This window comes from Mizuhopecten yessoensis, unplaced genomic scaffold (assembly GCF_002113885.1).
Source record: "Mizuhopecten yessoensis strain PY_sf001 unplaced genomic scaffold, ASM211388v2 scaffold11125, whole genome shotgun sequence".
Taxonomy (NCBI): Eukaryota; Metazoa; Mollusca; class Bivalvia; order Pectinida; family Pectinidae; genus Mizuhopecten; species Mizuhopecten yessoensis.
This window is the reverse complement of record NW_018408892.1, coordinates 573,550-594,053: the sequence shown is the minus strand read 5'-3', so window position 1 is coordinate 594,053 and position 20,504 is coordinate 573,550. Positions and strand designations below refer to the sequence as shown.

Genomic DNA, 20,504 nt, shown 5'->3' with positions numbered 1-20,504 from the left:
ATTCCGTCTTTGCGTATTGCAGAGTTATCTTCTCTTGGGAGCAGGTATTGATTGTTACGTCACTTGTTTGTGAGAGTAACGTCATCAATTTTTGAGAAAACGACGTAATTTTCTCGCACAAACCAATGACGTAACAATCAATACCTGCTCCCAAGAGAAGATAACTCTGCAATACGCAAAGACGGAATAAACAGGAACAGAGTCATGGTTTGTTTTAAGTTGGTTTTGTTTTTAAGATGTGGTTCAAAGTCTTGAAAACGTTGTGGTTGTAATGATTTTTGCTTTTTATTCACAGTGGTTGGCAAATAGCTCGTCTCTGTAACGTGTCAGTGTGCTATACATACAGTCCTTCCATACCATAAAGTTAAAAACAACTCGGCAAGCTTACCTGTTTGGCCAGGTTTGTACATGGCTTTATCCGTCTGTATAAAGATAGACATGCCCTTGGAAGCGTAATGAAGATTTGTTTTGTCTGTGAAAGTGAGACCATTGGAACCTTCAACTGTAAGCTGGTACGTCCCGCTTGGAATCGTATCTGGGACCTAGAATAGTGATACAAAACAGGGTTTATCAACATCATAAAAGTTGATATTGAATTCACAAGCCATAGTGCTTGGTCTTAACAATAGATGATAGTTCATCTTATTGAAGAATTGTCCACTATAAAATGTATCTTTTTTTCTCTCGGACAAACAAAAGGAAAACTTTCGACAAATTCTTCACACAATAAATGGTTTATTTTCTAATATCAAGTGAAAAGAATGCTTACCATAATTCGCATGGTGTCAGGGACATCTGAAAATCATTTACATGTTTCTTTTATTTTTGATGCATGGACATACAGGGTAAATGAAAACAATCGCTTATTTCTTAATTGAATTCATTACTTTTCATATGACACAAATAAATGTAGTTTTGATATATTTATGATAATAACAGTATACTGCTCAGGAAAAGGGTTTCAGTCTCCGAAAAAAGGACTTCCCGAATTGTTAATCAAAACAAACTGACACAAATAAATGTAGTTGTGATATATTAATGATAGTATCAGTCTACTGGTTAGGAAAATGGTTTCAGTCTCTGAAAACGTCCTTCCCGAATTGTTAATCAAAACATACTTTAAATCGTATAGGAAATTAAATTTCGAGACTGCAACTCAACTAAGCAATGAACTATTCTAATCAGAAAACAGACTTGCAAAAATATCGGAAACCAATTCTCAAAATTGTCTTTGAGCCATTTGTATTTTTCAACTGATAGAAGCTGTCAACTTGGTGTAAAATATCTGCATTTAGATATATATCTATATATACACGCAGACAGAAATATGATGGCTACATACGTTGTTGGAAAGTTGCAGACGAAGAGGCTTTCACCGATTTGTCGGTCACATGGATGAGTTTAGCTGTGACGTGCACATCGCCAGTCGCGTGTAGAATATTGACACTGATGTTCAGGGGCACTCCCGGGCGGACGTCTTTAGGCGTAATAACGACATAAGTGCTAAAAGATAAAGATACTTTTATTTCATTATGTTTTTATTTTTCATGATGTTAACATTTATTACATCTATATTAACAATCGATTAACAAATGGTTTGTTAGAGTTATCCCCCTTAATTATAGACATTGCATTACACATTTGACTTGTGATATGTGACAAAATTAAATGTAATGTTTTTGCCTCAATAAATATTAATTCTTTAATTTTCTAAAACACATTCGTCCAGTATTGAAATCAGCCTTCCACTGTGTAAGGATACAGAATAAAGAAAACAAGAACATTTGCCCAATTTTTAAGATCGAATCATTTAGAAGTGCAATAGTGGTAGAATTCTGTTGTATCATTTGCATGTTTGTAAATCATATTTCTTTGCACAATTAATTTAATTTGATTTCTCCATATAAAAATGTAAAATGAAACTGACATTAAGTAATCTCAAACAGCAGTAAAACTAGAAAGGGGAATAGAGAAAAGATAGGGTAGCGTGTATCTAGACAAATCAAATGAACCTTCAGGTTATTTTTTACAAAAAGGATTGAATTACGACAGTATAGAAATTACCTTCTTCCTTTTATTAAACCAGAATCAAAAATGTATATTCTATCGATACGATAAGGCTATTAACATAATTTAATAAATCATTCAATTGTTTTCCAAGACATAAATCTGTGCAGTTTATCTCGACTCCCGTATTATTCAGCTGAATAAAGATATGATGTATTCATAAAGAACAACACACGATAATGTACAACTCGAAAAGATGATTAAATATATCATTGTATTTTATAGCCAGAAATAGTACATAGTGAAATGCTAAGATTATTTGTTATAACCATAATAAAATCATTAAATTGAGTACATGTGTACAAGATGCTAAGAATATATACCCTTTTACGTTTTTATATCTACAGATAATTCTGTGTATATCGACATGATGGTAACACATATAATTAGAATACCATTTTTAGAATTGTATGTTTTTTATAACAAGAAATATACTTGTGCACACTTATGTGCACATTGGCAATGTATCTTGTACTAGATAACGGCATGTAAGTTTTGTATGACTACAAGGTAGTTGATTTTATTGATCCAATTTCATAAAGACAATGTCTAATAATACTAATCTAGACCGAGGATCAAACGGAATTCAATATCATTCTAGCTAGACATATTTTATAGAGTCGACAACTCCATTTATCAAGTGACTACTGCTTACTGGATTGGTGAAACATATCCCATCTAAGACTATTCAGTAACTGTTTGTTTTTATATATAGATAAATCAGTGTAGGTAAATGATTCATCTTCTTTACAACTACGGTATGTTTTAATCATGGAGTAATTCCCGACTTAATTTCTCTTGGTGTGAAATAGTTCATTACGCCTTAAATCTCCCTGTCACTTACTCCCAAAGATGAAGACTGGACGAGATGTTCAGAAGATTAATTTACGCCGATTAAAACTATTTAAACTATCTATTTTTAAATCGTATATGCTGTTGATCTAAGAACAGCCAAAAACGCACCATATGGAAATAAATGATTTGATTTCCTCGTTTTGTTAAGAAATTAAATTGCTCCATGTCCCAATAAATTAATTAGAACTCTCATTTGTAATATCACACAGTTTTTATATTGATATTTAACAAAATTAAAGATAAAACCTTCTGCCAGATGATTAGAAAAGAGTTCATCAATTCCGAAGTAGCTATCTTTATGCAATGTTATTGCAGCTTAAACATTTTAGACCTGATTAACTGCTTATATGATTAACTGTTTTGTAAATAAGTTACTTTAATAAGACAATACCAAAACATGCGCTGACAGAATTGTTATCTATTTGTTCTATCATAAAATATTAAAATATTCATTTCCGAATTAATAAATAAAAAATGAAAAAAAAGGAATTGTGTACTTACTCTTTAGCCGCAGCTAGCCCCAGCAATAGGGTTATTAAACCGGCCCAAAGCATTTTATCTGAAACAAATGAATAATAAATATTTTTAACATACTTGTCAATATACACAAAAAATATCAATGAGTTTATTTGGTTAAATAAAAGAAAAATGTATCACTATAGAAAATAAAATATTGAACAAATGAAAAGGAAATATTTAAAAGTGTTTTAGTCAGTATGAGGATACCTGACAATCAAGACGCCTTACCTGTGAGGTATTCCCTCTGGATGACCAGGGAAAAGCTGACCTCGTTGTATTTAAACTAAATCCCACGTAACAGAGGTATGTATAACGTGTTGATTGGCAAGTGAGTTCTGCAGAGTCTTCATAAAATATCAGCCCATATCTCAACAGATGCGCCACTCGGCTCTTATGTGGTGCTCTGTCACCTCTGATGAGCCCTTATCTATACCTTCACTGTCTGGAAACGTCTGGTACTCGTTTTAACAGCCATTGAGTGCCACCTATGTCGGGTTGTCTAGAAATACTTATTTAGACCCAATGTTAGAGTATATTGCCAAACCCGTTTTCAGCGACCATCTTTGGGAAGTCCATAAATATATATAGAGTTTAGGTTGTCTCTTGATACTGGTTCAAACAAAATGAAAATTCGCAGCGATGGTGATTTTTCAATAGTCTTTAAATACAGTTGATCTATTATCGAGTTGGTCTCTTGAGCAGGTTTGACCATACTGTTAAATAGATCGAGAAATATATTTTCTTTTTCAATCGGAAGGAATCGACCATCATTACCAATTCTAATTTCTATTCATACACTTTTATTTTTTATACAATAGATATAAGCATTATTTCTTCATTTCAAATACTCGTAAATACGTCGACTGAAAACAAAAGCAAAATAATTAAACAATATAAATTTAAGAAGATACCGATAGAAGAGGAATTATTATCCATAAATATAAGATTTACGTTTGTTTTCAAAACCTTCTGAAATCATGTATGTTTGATAAATGTGTTTGATCACAAATATCTTGATAAAACAAAAGACAATATTAATAGAAAAATGCATACTTTTTGTCATAGGAATGAAACGTAGGTAGTACGTCACTTTAAACCAAACAATAGTTTTACTTACTCGTGCGTACGTATCCTCGTATTTTGTTTTTTATTTTTTTTGTTTTGTGATGTTTTTTCTTTGTGCTAAATATCCTTATTTCAGTGCATATAGACAGATTCAATCTATCTACAACTTTCTATGATAATTATTTTTTACATAGAATCTTTATGAAATAATGATATATTAGCATTGAAGATTGAAGTATACTTGAGATTTATATTGAAAGGGGATTGATGACTGCAAACTGAGATAGCTGACGAAATCATTTTTGTTTTGAGTCGTGTGTAAGTTATGAAAAATACTAGTTTTTTTTCTTTCTTTCCTATTTCAGTGATTTAAAGGAAAATCATTTATTAATACAACAAAAACAAGAAAACAGCTTTGAAGATTTCTTTTGCTGTTTTAAAATTTCAACTTTTGATAATATGTATAAGCTGCAAATACATGTACTGAAAATTGATGTAAATGGTCCCTAAGTGCTGCTTTGGCGTTGTCCCATGTTATCTAAATTGGCAATAAAATATTTAAAATTGACATCACATTGCTACATCGTCATGGGTGTAATTAAAAGATAAACAACACTATCAATAAGTATTAGATAGGTTTTACAATAGCAAAGGAGAAAGGGTACACAACTAGAGATAAGACCGACATAGTCCCTGTGTGTTCAACAGCTCACTTTAGCAATAATATTTATGTAAACCTGTCACCGGTGCTGAATCACAAATCCAATTCTTCAGATTATAACGGGGTTACATCAAGGACAAAATACTGTAACACAGTACTAGAATAATGCTAAAATAAAGAGTTTTTTGTTTGTTTTTGGGTGGGGAGAGTTCATTCAAAATCATATATGTTATGTACAGGTAAGTATTGAATAAATCATAATCATGAAAATAATTTGAGGTTCTTGTATACCGCTTTATCACAGCAGGTCGTTTAAAAGCGGTCCACAAATTATTACCCATGGTCATTGACCAGTTGTATTTGAGGTCTTCTTGTTCCGGTGTCTCTTGAATTCCTTTGCCGTTTTATTTTGTTCTCAGTGGTATTAAATGTGTCTTCATAACATGAGTGGAGGTTCAGATTTGAAGTGCTCACTTTCAATTTTTTGGACAACCGTATCAACTTTGAATTTAAGATCATATTAAGGTTTTCTTTCATTATTTGTGAAATTCTAGTCTCTGTTGCTTATGAAGGTTATATGGCATTTGTTTCAAGAAAATGCTGATACTAAACCTAATCAAAGTTGGAACAAAGAATATCTGGTATGTCAACTTCATAAGCAGTGGATGTATAAATGGTACAGCTGGAAAGTTACTGGCCGTGAAATAAAATGTAATCCAAAAATATTATCGATATCCATTAGCAGAAGGCCGGAATTTTGCTGCTGAAGAAAAAATATGAAGGATAGCTGAATCAAAGCCATCACGTTTGTTACAATGCTTGTTAGGAGACACGGTAGTATAGTGATGGGACAACGGGGTAGTGACCGAAGGGTTCCGGGTTCGCGTCACGGCACGGCACGGCACGGCACTGTGTTGTATCTTTGAGCAAGATACTTACTCCGCTTTTTCCAGTCTACTCAGCTGTAAATGAGTACGTGATTGGGCAGTGTTAGAATTGTAGAATGCTGGTATGAGCGTCGAAATGGCAGCACCGGCTGTATCCTCCCCATGGAGTTGAGAAAGGTATTGGCTGGTTGCAAAGGCCCTATAACCACGGATAATAATTTGTGAATCGCTTTAAGACGACCTACGAACTAGGTTGTGATAAAGCTGTATTCGAACCTTGAATTATTAATAATTAGTGAGGTAACAATTTCTGCAGTCCTGTAAGTTAATGTCAGGATATGAAGTTGAAAAGGGTATCTTTATCTAGCGAGATTTCACTTCAATATGCTGTTCAATGATAACGTTGTATCAGATTTTGATTTCTTTCGATAACTTGCAACAACATATCATGTTAAAAATATGTATAAATTATGCGTAACCTATTACATATTATAGTCATTTGAAACGGTTAGTCATGATTTTTCTTTCTTTTCTCTTGTGTGTTTTTAAACCGTTTTATTCAGCTCTTATATGTGCATGTATAAATGCTGCTTGAAACTATAATAACATAGTACTTTGTACATAATGCTTCCCTGTTGTTTTTTTCATCTTGTTGATTTTGGCTGATTTCTCGACGAAATATTATCTTTACGCATTTAATCATTTGATGACAAAGGCATACGTGATATATTGGGTCAAATTCCTCAAACACTATACAGTGGCCTGGAAACGCGCAAGATAAGGGGAATTGTTTATCACCGTTAAATAAACAAAACACTCTACTTCAAGGTTAGCGACCCATTTAAAGGACAATTCGGTTATTGGTTTATTGAATAGACGCAGTTTCGTTAGTGCTTTGCTTTAAACTATATAAGCTGTTATTCTTTTTTTTTAGTATATATTTTGTACCGATGCATTTTATTTATATTTAAAGGAGGTGTTTGTGTGTACGTTTGACTCAAACGTTTTAAAACAATATTCTTTGTGTAGTATTAAGGGGTTTATCATTTTTTCAAGCGATCAGTTAAATAAAAAAGTAATATTTTCAGTACAGTATTAACGTATAACATATACATATATGTTCCAATATAAGCTATATCCTATTTCTAATATAATTTTTATGTAATGTATAATATCCCACTGGTCGGACTCGTCTAGGATCGATGTGGTGATTGAAGCTGGCTTCATGCTTGTCTCTCCTGCCTTGACGAAGTTAATCATAGTGGGTGCTCTCTTCTTTCAAGTTCTTTTCTTCCTTTTCTCACGTTCCAGTGTGACTGCTAACTCCCTAAGGACTTATCATGCCTCCATCTGCAACGGCCCTGTGTTAGTGAAGTCTGGCACGATGACAGGACATGGTCCATGGTACCTGGCTTGTCACAGAGTTGGCATCTTGGATCATCCACTAAACTCCATCTGTGACGGCAGCAGATCATAAACTGGCCTCAAAAGAACTTTGAGTCGGAGTGGCTCGTACTGCCAAATGTCTGCCCAAGTCAGCTTCCGCTCTGTTGTGGTACACTGGTTCCATGCACATTGTCCTCCCATTTCGACTGATAGAGCTCGTCTGTTCTCTATTAGTTTCCCTTATATCTTTCTGTATCATCTGGCTGGCTCTTGTCTCATTGGACTTGCCAAACCCCAGCCTTGTGGTTTAGACATACCAAGTTCTTGTCTTCCTTCCGTCGTTGTCCCGACAATGTATATGTGCCTCAGTCTGCTTTCTGCTTCGGACACTGCCTGGCTTACTGACCATTTTCTTCGTGTGCGTGTATCTATACCTGCTCTCTGGATCATGTCGTTTGATGATTCTTTTAAGGTCACCACCAATCTTGCCTTTGCAGCCTTGCACTCTTCCACAACTGAGGATATTGGGAGATGTAACTGATTGGTTCTTCCATAGAGTCGAAATACTGGTGAAACTAGGTGGGACAACAAGCCATCTACGAAGGCATATGTTGATGGTTCTTCCAGGGCCTTCAACATTATAGATTACTATATCATATAACATGAAGGGCCACATCTTGGCAACATTACATGCCTTAAATTTGCCAGAGATATTTGTCTGATCTATTTGCTTCAGATCTTCTTGGAGTTGGTTATTGATGCGGCTGATGCTGCCTGTGTCATCCAGGCTGGCATCATACCCTTACCCTGGCACTTTTTGTCTTCTCTACTTTGAATGGTATGTCTTCTCCCTGTACCTGGAGGTTGAATCTTTGCGTGACCTTCCCCTTCTTGATTACCAGGCTCCTCGACTTTTTTGGTTTGAACTTTATTCGTGCCCATGTCACTGTCTCATCCGACGCTGAAAGAACCCAACGAGTCAGTGTGTCGTTGTAGTTATGGTCAGGTCATCTATGAAACCTCTTTAAGAAAGAAGGTATATCCCTAGCTGAGCCTATCTTTAGTCCTCTGGTTTCCCTCTTTGCTGCATTGGTTATCAAGTTCATCCCCATCACAAATAACACAACTTAAATAGTACAGTCAGTTACTATTTCTTTCTCGAGCTTCTGCCATGGTGTTGACATTTCACCCACAGCAAACCGCAGTTGAATGCCAATGAAGTACACATTAATGATCCCTTAAACATGGTCTGGGATGTGGTATGGATTCAGTGCAGTCTCGATAAGCTTGTGTGGTATGGAACCAAAAGCGTTGGCGAGGTCTAGCCAGACAACTGTGGGATCGTTGTGGTTTACCTTAGCTTCTCTGATGATCTGACTGATGACATCTGTGTGTTCAAGCATTTCGAGAAACCAGGTACTCCTCCTTTCTGCACTGAGGTGTCAATGTGCTGGTTTGATGCCAGGTAAGTTGTCATTCGTTTGGCCAGCACAGCAAAGAATAGTTTCCCCTCCACGTTGAGTAAGGGGATGGTTCTGAACTGTGCAATGTTCTTTGAACCCCTTTTCTTTGGTGTAACTATTCCCTCTGTCTGTTGCCAACTATCTGGTACTTTTCCTTTCCTCCAAACTTCTTTTATGAGATTTCAAAGTCGTCGTAGACGCTTTGAACACATTTTATATACCTTATAAGGAATACCATTTGGTCCTTGTGAAGACCCTGTTCTTGCCTTCTTCACCACTTCGGTTACCTCTTTCAGTGTAGGTTCCTTGGTGTTATGTGGAGTGGTCGGTTGTGCTTAACCTGAAACATTGAAGTGCTCACTAATAGATCATGCAATTATTACATTTTCAATCATATTCACTCTATCGAGCCATATATATTGATGTTATTTGGTCTATTATAACGCATTTTGATATATCAAGTGCACATACATGAAACAGAAAATTTGTAACAGTAACAAGTAACAGTAAAAGCAAAAGATGGAAAATCTAACGTTGCTAATTTTTGAAAGGTAAGATATACCTGTATACGGAAATTGTTATTGCTTTGCTCGTATTTAAAGTCTACTTTGGTCTAACCTGGTCAAATAATTATTTCCTGTATCACCCACTTACATAGCTAATTCCGTGCCACCCAACCCCTCCGTTAGTCACCAACTGTACCTGTAGATAACTATCAATACGATGGCCCATAGGAAATTGTCTTAACAACTACGACAGATTATATTGTGGGTAGTCGAAGTGAAGCATCAAATAGTATATTGCAGGAGCAATACTAAAGAAAAGATGGAGACAGACTAATCGAACGCCTCCATTGCGGCCGAGACCAAATCCAAATTAAAATATGTCATCAAAATTCCATTCGTTACTTTGTCCCACATTAGTAGCTTCTTACGATCCATGCCGTGGGTAACAGCAGGTGTATTCTTTTCTCGATCCCCGACCTGCAGGGGTGACGATGAAGAGAGTGACACTTTTATTTTTAATTGGTAAAGTGTTAGGACAAATCTGGTCGACTGAGAGGATATTGAACAGTTGTTTGGGATTCAATTCGCTTAAGAATGAAACAATCCACTTGCAGTGCATCAACAAAGGACATTTTGGTTCAAGAAAACAAAAAAAGGGAACCAAATTCCCTCGGGTGACTTTATTACAACAAGAGGCCCAATGGGCATGCATCGCTCACCTGGTATTTATCTCACACTTCTTAAAAGTTATCTAAAATAAGCTACAGGCAAAATATCAGTATTTATGACTTTATATAAGTCATTCTAACGAATCTGTTAAAAGATTTTAAAGCATTTGACCCCTGTGACCTTGAAAATCGAACAAGGTCATTACGTTATATTCAAATATATTATTCAAATATCACCACCCTAAACATTTTCTTTAATGAAATGAGGTCATTTAAAGGTTTATAAATATCTGACCAAATTTGATCTTGAAAGTGGGTCAAAATCATCCAAATGACTTGATAACCCTTCATCGAATCATGTAACTGCCAAAATATCAACATCCTGTGCCTCATGGTTAATCAGAAGAAATCGTTTAAAGATTTTAAACATATTTGACTCCATCTATTTGAACAAACTTGGTAGCCCTTCATCCTAGCATAACACTGGCCAGATATTATCACCCTAAGACTGTTGGTTATTCAGAACAAGGGGTTTAAAGACTTTTAACCAATTTGACCCCTGTGACCTTGAATATGGGTGAAGGTCATTTACTTGAACACACTTGGTAGCCCTTCATCCTAGTTTGCTTCTGGCCAAATATCATCACCCATGGCATTGTGGCCTTCGGGCCAGGTGAGCTAAAACTGAAGGAGAATGTACAATATTTTTGAACTTAACTTCATTAAGGGCCAACCTTGTTTAAAAACGGTTCGGAACAACAAAGTGGGGAAGCTAACATCAGTCACATATCGTGTCTATCGTCCTATCAAGAGATGATCTAAGCATTGAAATGTTTTCAGTTTGCTTTCATAGTAAATATTGACTATGCATGCCAACTAAAAGCAGTTCAATAATTGCAGCATTTAGTTCCAGTAAATGTATGTATCGTTTGTGCTTGTTTCATGAATCCCAAAGCCATCTTCATGGGAGGATCAGTGGTTATCAAAAGTTACATTAATGACATCATAATTATAACGGCAACACACTGGCCGTGGCATTTATAGCTGATTGAATGTCATAAAGATTATATGTAAAACAGGGATCGCACTCTATCAGCCAAGACATACTACATACCAAATCTTGTTACTTCAGGTGAAACATGAGGCCCAGAAGGGTTTGTATCGTTAACCTGTTTGTTTTGTTACATAGAGTTGTTGGACAAATATCGTGAAGTTAGGTTGATTGGATATAAAGAAGTAGTTTCACATCCATTCCCACATTCAGATCACTTTTAATTCCCCTTCATTTATATCAACCATCATCATCATCAACATGCATCATCATCATCATCATCATCATCATTATTCATCATCGAAATCATCATCATCAACAATATATAACGATTAGAATTAGTTGATTGAAAAAAGTGAAGCAGTTTTGGAAACTATTTCAACAAGAGGCCCAGAGGGCCTGTATCGCTAACCTGGATATTTAAGCAAATTATTCTCATTAAATATCATACTGTACTACAAATATTTCAATCGCGAACTTTGTCGGCTCAATCCATTAAAGCTACCAGCTCAATATTATTATATGATTCTATGCTCTTCGATTCCTCAGAAGAGGTTGTTTGAAGTGTTTGACATATTTGTTCCTGAAACATTGTAAGAAGCTCGAGGTCATTTTCCATCTCAAACTTTGTTGACTCTATCCCAAACAGCTACCAGACGAATATTATGAATCCATCCGTTTTAGTTCTTCAGAACAAGTCGTTTGAAGTTTTGTTGACCACTGTGACATTTAAAGTAGGTTGCGGTAATTTCCATTCACATACTTTTGATGAGCTCTATACCAAGAAGCCACCAGGCAAATATTATGATGCTATGTATTTCGTTTATTCAGAAGTCATTTGACGTGTTTGACATATTTGACCCCCGTGACCTTGAAAGTCAAGGTAATTTTCATTTGCAAACTTCCTCAACTTCAATCCAAAGAAAATACCAGTCAGATATTAAGATTCTATACCTTTCATTTCTTCAAAAACATGGTTTGAAGCGTTTGACATACCTGACTCATGAGACCTTGAGAGTAGATCAAGGTCATTTTTATTCTCAAACTTTGTTGTGCTCCACCAAAAGAAGCTACCAGCCAAATATTAAGACTAAAACTTTCAGATCTTTAGAAGAAGTCGTTAAAATGTTTGACACGTTTGACCCATCGACCTTGAAAGTAGGTCAAGGTCATTTTCGTTGTCAAACTTTGTCAGACTCTGAGGAACAAATATCATGACTTCAGGCGTCTCAGATCTTCACAAGAAGTCGTTTGAAGGTTTAGACCTTTTTGACCTCTGTGGCTTTGAAAGTAGATCAAGGTCATTTTCATTCGCAAACTTTGTCGGTCTCCATCATAGAATACTACTGGACAAATATCAAGACTCTTTGCCTTTCTGATCTTTAGAAGAAGTCATTTGAATGTTTTGACCTATTTGACCCCTGTGACCTTCAAAGTAGGTCAACGTCGTTTTCCTTCCAAACTATGTTGGGCTTCGTCATAGAATGCTACTTACCAAATATCATGACTTAAGGCCTTTCGGATATTTAGAAGATGTGGTTTGAAGGTTTAGACCTTTTTGACCCCTGTGACCTTGAAAATAGGTCAATGTCATTTTCATTCGCAAACTTTGTCGGGCTCCATCATAGAAAGCTACTGGCCAAATATCATGACTCTAGGCCTTTAAGATCTTCAGACAAGTCGTTTGAAGGCCAAGACCTGTTTGATCCATGTGACTTTTAAAGTAGGTCAAGGTCATTTTCATTGTTTGACTCCATCATAGAATGGTACTGGCCATATATCATGACTGTAGGACTTTCAGACCTTCAGAAGAAGTCGTTTAAACAAAAAGTTGACGGACGGCCGACCGACGCCTTCGGGCAGGCGAGCTAAAATTTATAGAAAAAATGCCAAGACAAAACTTTTCAAGGGTTAAAGACAAAGGTCAAACCATAGGTCACAGTGACATACTTTTTTATACATGGTACATCACCATCCCAAAATGTACTGCTATTCCAAATCTGGATACTCCAGGTGAAATAGTATAAAACAAATTGTCTGGACAAACTTTTGGTATGGACAAAATATGGACGAAAGGACGGAAAGAGTCCAAACCTATAGTCTACCCCTCCCCCAGTAACTGGTGAGGGACTAATAAATCATATAATATATCTAACTGTATCATGTAGGTGTAAAAGTAATTCATGTAGTCCTGATATGTCACAAGTCTGTAAACAAAAACTACCCTGGTATACAGCAGAATACACAGCATAATTATAATAGACTCTACATATCCTAGTCACAAAACAACAAATACTTTAATTACATAAAAACTTTTAGTGTTATTCAGTCATCAAAAGCAATCAAAATGTTAAAACATTTGTATTCCAAATTTTAAAGTTCTAAAAACTATGTTCATTATCAATGAGGTAATATTAGAATGCTTACAGCTTCAGTGTTTTTCATAAATAGGTACAATTCAGGTAACATTCAATTACAAAGTTATCTAAATTAATAATTAGTACAATGAAGATTGCACCATTGTGTAGTTGAACTGACTACCGCTGAGGAGGTAGCTCAAAATGGTTACAGTGTTGGTCTTAATGTACAAGGTTCCAATTTAAAATCCTCCAAGGCTAAATTGCATTTTCTCTCTGGTTACACAGTGGTGCCAGCAATTACGTTAACCTTTGTTTCAAGTGCATCAGGATACCCAAACTGTGTGGTGTTGTGTTCTGGATAGAAGATTTTGAAAATATGATTGCAGTGATTTTGCTTCTGGCACCACTGTTATAAGACAGAAAAAGTTCAACAGGAAAAGACCCATCCTCGATACTCCAGGAGCAACGCTTTATTTTCGCTCTCTGCACCCCTGGAATATGTCATAGCAAAATTGAAGGCACCCGGCTAGCTATTTGATTAGTCTCAGGTAAAAAAAACACCTGACCATTCGCTAGGCTGATACCAGTCCTTTGAAGACTACAGAGGAGTGACAACCGACTTCAAAGCCAGTCAATTTTTACTGTTACAGGACAAACAGATTCCTGTGATGTTCATCAAAGGATCAAACAAGTCTCCTAGTCTCATCTACAAGGTGGCACACACAGTCTTTGATGTTGCTATGATATATCCAGGGGTGCAGAGAGCGAAAGTGAGCATAACCTGAAGTATCGAGGATAGAAAAGACTCAAACTGTTAGAGTGCATGGTGTCAGAGATTAACCTACCAGACGTTTCAAACACTCTGTGTGCTTATCGAAAGGATACCCAAACTAAGGTGTAAATAACTTTGTTTTCAAGGGTATAAAATTGGAAAATAGGATTGCAGTGATCTTGGTCCTGGCAACAATGTAACAAGATGGGAAAACTGCGACATGACAAGACTTAGATTCAAACCTGTGACCTGAACTCTAACCAAATGAGCTTCCCTGTCCCCGTAGTCACTCAACCCAGTTCCCTTACAGTTGTCCCAACTGGGGGATGGGTGTACATAACAATGCTTTATATGTACTTGAACATTAAACTTGCAAGAGTACGTGAATATTTCTGTAACAGACATATTCTGAACAGACTCGTCGAGTTTGACAAGTACAATAACAAGAGGCCCAAGGGCCTTAGCAGTCACCTGAGTTATATCATAGGTACTGGTAGCTTTATTTTATTGTTTAGATGTGATGTGGAAATCAGCATGTAAACTAAGTGAAATACAATACTTGTCATGTCATCAAAGAATAAGAATTTTAAAATATTGGTAAATGTTCCCTTTGGGGCCCCGCCCTAGCCCCTGGGGATGGGACAGGAATCCCAATTTTACAATGTAATACCCTCATTCACCAAAGATGATTCTGACTAAGTTTGAGAAATTTTCTGCTGAAAACGGATAAAATATACCCAAAAGTGCTATTTCCTTATACAAAACTATAGTAAACTTTACCCCCTCCCCAAGGGAGAACGGATAGCTCGGGGGTCCTGAAATTTACAACTTAAATAAAGCCCCTGATGATCTTTCTTTCCATGCAGAGAAAATGACTGTAGTACCTCTGAGTCTGGAGAAGAAGATTTTTGAATTATTGGTTAATTTTCCCTATGGGGTTCCGCCCTGGCCCCTAGGGTTGGGGTAGGAATTTCAATTTTACAATTTGAAACCATCTACCTCCAATGATAATTCTCACGAAGTAAAAATAATTTCCTACAGAAATTTGTCAAAATATACCAAAAAGTGTTATTTCCCTATATAAACTATAATAAACTTTAAACTCTCCCCAATGGAGAACGGAAAGCTCGGGGGTACTGAAATTTACAAATTAAATAAAGCCCCTGATGATCTTTCGTTCCATGCAGAGAAAATGACTGTAGTACCTTTGAGTCTGGAGAAGAAGATTTTCGAAATATTGGTTAATTTTCCCTTTGGGGCCCCGCCCTGGCCCCTGGGGTTGGGGTAGGAATCTCAATTTTAGAAGAAGTTGAAAATGTAAAAAAAATATGACGATGGACGGAAAGCAATTAGAATAGGTCACTTTAGCAAAGGTGACCTAAAAATCACCGGTAGATATTATCAAACAAAACCTGGAAAGATTAAGGCAAGAGACAACCAGTCTATTATTATTAGCCAAATCTCGACCCTATTCGTACGCCATGTATAAAGTACATCCGTTAACACAAGGGAACAAGTGTTCATCCATCAATTCATAATTTCACCACTCTGTATATTATATGAATAAATAATTTAAATCCATATTTACCTTTAGTTAATTAATTCAGAGGCTGCATTGCATACATTAAATTACTGATTATAATGATAACATCTTATGGCATATGCATCGGTAAGTTGCGCTTACAAACTTAATTTGGTACATTTCTCAAAATCGCCAATCCGTTGCAAATATACTGGGGGTATATATAAAAATAACCATATTTTCCAAATGTTAACAAAAGTTGTCATATATATGTCTCAATTTTTTATAAATTTCTATTAGTGAAATACTGCGCTCCCATACCAAATTTCTCTAAATGAATAAAAAAATTCATTTGATCTTATTGTTACAAATATCTATCTAAAAAATAGCAAAAACATTGAACTACACCAAAAACACAAGCTTTACAGGTGGCTAGTTAATCAACATATTGGCACATATATATATAACGGCGGCAAATATTTAATTCATTCTATTGCAGTATGAAATATTTCTCAATTGTCATCTTTTGGAAAGACAAACTCGACACATACAAATACAACACATTCAATTAGATACAATGAAATAATGCACCAGGTACAATGTATTATCATAGACTAGGTATTTGTAAATCATTCTTAGAATAACTTACAAATACAAAATAATTGTTAATTCTTTTAACAATATTGCATTTCAGCTTGCAGCCTTTTTAAATACAAATCATGGCTTTTTACAGTTGGCACAACAAATATTCAGGCAGTTGGCATTACACAATGTAAATATTATGATAGTTGTACTCAACATTATTCTGACAGCATCATAAGATGTTCTTCTTAGAAATATAAGTATTGATAAAAAAACAAGTTTCTCTATAAAAAAAAAATGCTTTTGTTTACTCAGAAATGTGTTAAATGGTGAATGCAAAAATTGGACACTTAACTATTTTAAAAAAATCCAAAACAGCAATTTAGTCTACCCATATTGCCTTAATTTGCTAGACTCTTAATATTTATTACATCAGTACCGTTGGGCAATCAAAAATGACTTTTAAACCATTGCTTGCATTTAAGTCAAGGGTCTACTTTGTCTGTGTATCTGCATTTGCAAAATTAAATTCATTAAATAAAAGGAAGCCTTTCAAAGATTTAGGAAGTGTCAACTTTTTTACATTGTTATCAATGCTGGCAGGTATGCTATTTCTGATGCAGATGCGGCAGATCTCCTTCAACGAATGCATTGGGTAAAGCATGCTCTGTATCCATGGCGATATCTTATCATAACTACTACAGATATTCAGTTGCTGCATCTTGTATGTCAGCTGGGCACTTTGACCCGATGGCTGAAACCCAGCAGCCAATAGAAGGCGCCAGGACATCAACTCTTTGCTGTAAGGGCCAATCACTTCCGGGTTCTCAAGAATGGACTTGGAAAAACTCAACGATACCAGTTCTGTCATTTCGTCGGGTGTGAGAGACGCCCCATATGAAAGAAGCCATCTTATCTTCTCTACTGAATTGTGAACATAAGCAAATATGAGTGGTTTCTGTTTCCTCCATCCACCACCTTTATTCACATCAGCACCATGCTCTAGAAGAAGTTTGACAATGTAACAGGGCACATTTACAGAGGAGCAGGCTGCGCCCAGGGGAGTGCACTGATTATCGTCAAGCATATTAATGTCCATGCCCAGTTCTAGGAGCTCTCTCACTAACTCTGCATCTTTGTATTGCACGGCTGTTGGCAACAACGTTGCCTTAGAGATGTCAGCATTGGCCTGCAGCAATACCTGAAATAGAAAAAAATCTTTATGTATGTATACAGATATTGGCTTTACAAAGATCAAAATTTTAGTTTAGTCAAAATACAATAAAACCTTGCTACATGTTTGTGTCAATGAATGAATGTTGCCTTGAACAAACTGTCAGGAGTTGGAGACAAAAACAGTGACCCTTAATAAGGGTGAAGGGCATTCATTTGAACAAACTTGGTAGCCCTTCATCCCAGCATGCTTCTGGTCAAATATATCCTCACCCTGGCCTCTTTGGTCATTTATAGGGATATGATTACAGCTTATATATATGACCTTGAATATTGGTGAAGGTCATTCAATTGATCAAACTTTGAAGCCCTTCCTCCATGCATGCTACAGACCAAATAGCATCAACCTGGGTCTTTTGATTATTAACAAGAAGTTGTTTAAAGGGTTTTTTAAGACAATTGACCTCAGTGACCCTAAATAAGGGCAAAGGTCATTCATTTGAACATACTTGGTAGCCATTCATCCCAGCATGCTTCTGGCCACATATGATTATCCTAGCCATTTTGTTATTCAGAAGAAGTAAGTTGTTTTTAACATATTTGACCCCTTGTTTCAAGTTTTTAAACATATACTCCTAAGACCCGATATATGAGTCAAAGTCATTCATTTGATCAAACTTTGTAGCTCTTCATCTCAGCATGCTACATACCAAACAGTATCACCCTGGTCCTTTTGGTTAATGAGAAGAAGCTGTTTAAAGAAAATGAAGCCAGACAGACAGAGGGAAGACGGACGCTGCGCCACGGCATAAGAAAAAATATTAATTACCTTTGTAATCTGTATTGGAGGAAAACGACTTGGATGGCTTTGTGTATGAGTGCCGGATCCCGGTCGATAGGTCCAGAATTTAGCATTGCGACATGTTACTCTGATTGGACAGTCACCATCAACTGTCTGGATGTTGACATCACAGTTGTGTCGGACTAATAATGACACCATTGCTATATCATCAGCCTCACAAGCAGTGAAGAGCGGTGTTCTGCCCATGTTGTCTTTCCAATCCACATTAGCACCACTGTCAAGCAAAAACTGTAAAATTTCGAGAAAATCATCTGTCTGTTCATCATCATTGCCATCTATAATTCTGTCACCTCCTTCACATGTGTAATGCAGAGCGGTCTTGCCATCGTTACCAGGAGCACCTATATCCGATCCTTCCCGCACCAACATTTTTACCATTTCTACATTGCCTTGTTTACATGCCAGACTCAGCGGAGTAAGGTTACTGGTATCGTCAGACATGAGATCAGGACAGACCAGTGTCTCAAATCCTGTCTCTCCTCCGGATCCACCACTTGTTGCCATGGCTTCTAAGTCACAAAGACAGTCATCTTGTTGTCTCTGCCAACAGAAGTGCAAGTTATGGGTTACCACATTTACAAGTGTCTTATTATTCCTCTTTTTCAATCCAATGAAAAAACCTAGAATCTGATAGAAATATAGTTTAAAATTCAGTGAAACTATCAATTGTATTTGCTGTTCAAAAGTATACTTCATTGCATCCTCGGTCCCAGGTGAAAATTGCACTTGCACATACTTAAATTTGTAAAAGGAATTTTCACCTAGGACTGAGGATGACAACATTTAGTCAAAGAGCATAGAAGACCTGATTTTACATTAGGCCTATATTAACATTTTAAGTTACAGTTATACATACAGTACTGGGCGAACAGTCGAAAGTGACCTAAATTACCCTGACTCAGGGTGACCACTTGTTAGAGCAAAGTTACCTATTACCCTAACAAAAAAACTTTAATGTCAAAAATCGTAGATAGCCACCGGTAAACGTGCAAAAACCAGGGACAAAGGGGAACCTACATATAAAACTTGAGAAAGATCCCTCCAGTGCTTCCTTAGAAATAGCGATAACAAACTTTCATTGTAAAAATCCAAGATGGCTGCCGGTCAGCCATTTTGTTTATCTGATCCTTCTCAAAATTACAAATGCACAACTATAGACCAAGGGGAGCCTAAATCAGTCTCAAAATTAAACATGCACAACTACAGACCAAGGGGAACCTACATATAAAATTTGAGAAAGATTTCTTCAGTACTTTCTGAGAAATAGCCACTGTCAAAATCCAAGATGGCTGCCTGTTGGCCATTTTGTTTATCTGATCAGTCTCAAAAGTAAATATGCACAACAAGGGACCAAGGGAAACCGACATCTTAAATTTGAGAAAGATCTCTCCAGTACTTATTGAGAAATAGCGATAACAAACATTCACTATCAAAATCCAAGATGGCTGCCTGTCGGACATTTTTTGTATCTGATTAGTCTCAAAAGTTCACCTGTACGACAAGGAACCAAGGGGAATCTGCATATCAAATTTGAGAAAGATCTCTCCAGTACTTCCTGAGAAATAGCGATTACAAACCTTTAATGTCACAATCCAAGATGGCTGCCTGTCGGCCATTTTGTTTATCTTATCATTCTTTAAATTAAACATGCACAACTACAGACCAAGGGGAGGCTACATATAAAATTTGAGAAAGATGTACAGATGTACAGTACTTCCTGAGAAATATCGATTACAAGAATTGTTTAAGGTGGCTCCACACTTTCGCAATTAACAAGCAAAATTCGTTGAAACTTTCATATAATGGTTATGCAACTATGTAGAGTTGATTTTATGAAAATCTAAACATTCAGATAGTTTTGGGACTTTTTTGGAAAAAATACCAAAAAAATAATTTTCTGTCAATTTTAATATTTTCCGTTTTTGTGTGTGTGTGGCATTGTTCGGAACAGAAGCATTTCTCATTAACCCTACAAATATTTTATTTATCGCAAAATATGTACTGGGTAACACATGTTAAACCAATCTGATTAAAATCATATCCTACGTTCTCTACGTATCACGTGATACGTAGAGAACGTAGGATATGATTTTAATCAGATTGAT

At 36.1% G+C, this 20,504-nt stretch overlaps 2 protein-coding genes across 10 annotated transcripts in view; both read right to left on the bottom strand.

The window, feature by feature from the left end:
- Positions 1–3,707, bottom strand: part of LOC110466205 (CD109 antigen-like) — an 81,024-nt gene extending 77,317 nt beyond the window's left edge. For 5 of the 9 annotated variants that reach the window (XM_021522574.1, XM_021522582.1, XM_021522579.1 and 2 more), the window contains exons 1-5: positions 3,670–3,705; positions 3,424–3,481; positions 1,343–1,503; positions 770–795; positions 389–542 (exon numbers count right to left, since the gene is read on the bottom strand). In XM_021522574.1, coding sequence (XP_021378249.1) covers positions 389–542; positions 770–795; positions 1,343–1,503; positions 3,424–3,476 — 394 coding nt within the window. In that variant the 5' untranslated portion in view covers positions 3,477–3,481; positions 3,670–3,705. Of the gene's footprint in view, positions 1–388; positions 543–769; positions 796–1,342; positions 1,504–3,423; positions 3,482–3,669 lie in introns of all 9 variants that reach the window. The other 4 variants (XM_021522576.1, XM_021522577.1, XM_021522575.1 and 1 more) reach the window with 3 other exon arrangements.
- Positions 3,708–15,577: 11,870 nt separating this feature from the next.
- The window catches only part of LOC110466229 (ankyrin repeat and SOCS box protein 2-like), a 6,995-nt gene continuing 2,068 nt past the window's right edge, over positions 15,578–20,504 (bottom strand). The window contains exons 2-3 of the mRNA XM_021522616.1: positions 18,367–18,939; positions 15,578–17,565 (exon numbers count right to left, since the gene is read on the bottom strand). Of these exons, the coding sequence (XP_021378291.1) occupies positions 16,858–17,565; positions 18,367–18,903 (1,245 nt within the window). The 5' untranslated portion in view covers positions 18,904–18,939 and the 3' untranslated portion in view covers positions 15,578–16,857. The remainder of the gene's footprint in view (positions 17,566–18,366; positions 18,940–20,504) is intronic.